This window comes from Agelaius tricolor, unplaced genomic scaffold (genome assembly GCF_023055355.1).
Source record: "Agelaius tricolor isolate 1412-34295 unplaced genomic scaffold, bAgeTri1.0.p SCAF_6, whole genome shotgun sequence".
Taxonomy (NCBI): domain Eukaryota; kingdom Metazoa; phylum Chordata; class Aves; order Passeriformes; family Icteridae; genus Agelaius; species Agelaius tricolor.
Window position 1 is genome coordinate 28,849,406 of NW_027269266.1, and position 1,788 is coordinate 28,851,193.

Consider the following 1,788-nt stretch of genomic DNA (forward strand, 5'->3'; position numbering starts at 1 on the left):
CAAGTGTTCTCTCTCAGGAGGGCGCAGACGGCTCCCCAGGCTGGCCCCGCCGGTGCTGGGAAGGCTGCGGAGCATCCCGGACAGCCGCACCTCGCCCCGCCGGGCCGGGCCGGGCCGGGCGCTCCTGCACCAGCTCCCGCCCGGTGCCAGCGACGGCGCTGGCCGCCCACACGCAAGGACAGAAACGTTCCGGGAAAAAAATCGTGACAACAAGCGGTTGTATCCAGATGTTCGCCTTCCCTGGCCCCGTGACACACGGCGTGGACTTGCCAGACTGGATTTCAAAGAAAAGGGAGTTGTTGTTTATTTTTTAAAAGGCAGAAAGCGCTGGGTTAAAATGCACAGGCCGAGATTTCCCTGGCAGGCAGCTGGGCAGGAACCGAACCCGCTGGAAACCCGTTCCACACGTTGGAAGGGCTCCACTGCCCCGGCCCAGTCTTTCTCCAAAGCAACAAATTGGAAAGATATTAAAGCAAGCTGGCAACATAACACGAACCAAGGAGCCTTGAACCTTCATTTCCCCCCCACCCCCCGACCCCGTTCTGTTTACAAAAAATATAAATATTAACAAGTCTGCAACACACTGAGCCTCTCCATCCATCTTCTCCGCAACTCCTCCCGACCTCAGCGCACGCTTCTCCAAACATTCCTGGTTTTGCATTCCACACCTACACGGTCCCGGCTGCGGTGTGAGAAGCCGAGGCAAGAGCCACGGATCTGTTTCCCCAGGAGGGAGGCGCCGAGGCCACCTGCTCGCTGTCTCGGGTGATGCCCGGCCCCAGCCGTATCCCGCCGGGCCCGGGCGCTCCCTAGCTCGCCTCCTGTCTGCTGCATCCGTCCAGGAGCTCAGTCATGAAGGAGATGTACACTATGGCCAGGCGCAAGGTCTCTATCCGAGAGAGCCTCTTCTCGTAGGCGAAGGTGGGCACCTTCTTCCTGAGCTGATCAAAAGCCTCGTTGAGGTTGAACATCCTCTTCCTCTCGCGTATGTTGGCAGCCTGGCGCTGGGCGTAGGTGATGACTCGTTTTCTCCTAGGTCTGTCCAGGAGGGAAGCACTGCGCATCCTTTCCTCTTCCTCTTCTTCTTCGTCTTCGGGATCTCCATTTCCGAAAGCAGCCAGGGGTAAACCTCGGGCCATCCCTTCCCGAAGCGACAGGACCCTGTCCCCGAAGGGAGGCCCGGTGGTGACCTCGCAGAGCCCCAGGCCCGCTTCAGCCCGGGGGGCTCCCTGGGGGCTGCCCAGGGAGAGGTCGGCCACGAAATCCAGCACCGAGGTGCCCAGCAGCCCCTCCGGGCAGGGCACTTGCGGGGCTCTGCCGTGCAGCTCATCCAGCAGCCCCGGGCACTGGTGGGCTGGGAAAAGGCTGGCTGACATCTTACTTCAGAGAGGGCTTATTTTGGTCCCCCATCCCCAGCCCCGGCGACCTTAATATTTATAACCCCCCGGATAACAGGATTAGCAGGACTAGAAAGAGCGGCTGTAAAATTTCTCGCCGTGATGCTGATGAGAGGAGACAGGCAATCCCCTCGGGGACGCGTGGATGCTCCCGAGAGAGGAGTCCCCAGCGAGTCAATCCTGTCACAGCGATCAAGGACAGTTTCTTCTTGGCAAAACCCTCCGCTCTTACCTGCTGAGCACTTTTGTCTCTTCTTACACACCCGCAACAAAACGATTTTCAGCCTCCTTAAAGCCCCCAGGAGCAGAGCCGGGTCTCCACTGGGCTTGTTTTCCTGCTTTCTGTCGGGATCTCTGAACCCTGGGAGCCAGCCTGACAATTGATGTCAGG

General features: G+C 59.4%; 1 protein-coding gene across 1 annotated transcript; it reads right to left on the reverse strand.

Annotated features, from left to right (window-relative positions):
- Nucleotides 1–605: 605 nt before the first annotated feature.
- FERD3L (Fer3 like bHLH transcription factor) lies at nucleotides 606–1,376 on the reverse strand. Its single transcript, XM_071429933.1, has one exon. The coding sequence runs from the start codon at nucleotides 1,374–1,376 to the stop codon at nucleotides 810–812; it is 567 nt and encodes a 188-aa protein (XP_071286034.1). The 3' UTR covers nucleotides 606–809.
- Nucleotides 1,377–1,788: the final 412 nt, after the last annotated feature.

Bases quoted from the DNA above. Each gene is read 5' to 3' on its own strand.
- FERD3L (XM_071429933.1), bottom strand. From the start codon at position 1,376: ATGTCAGCCAGCCTTTTCCCAGCCCACCAGTGCCCGGGGCTGCTGGAT.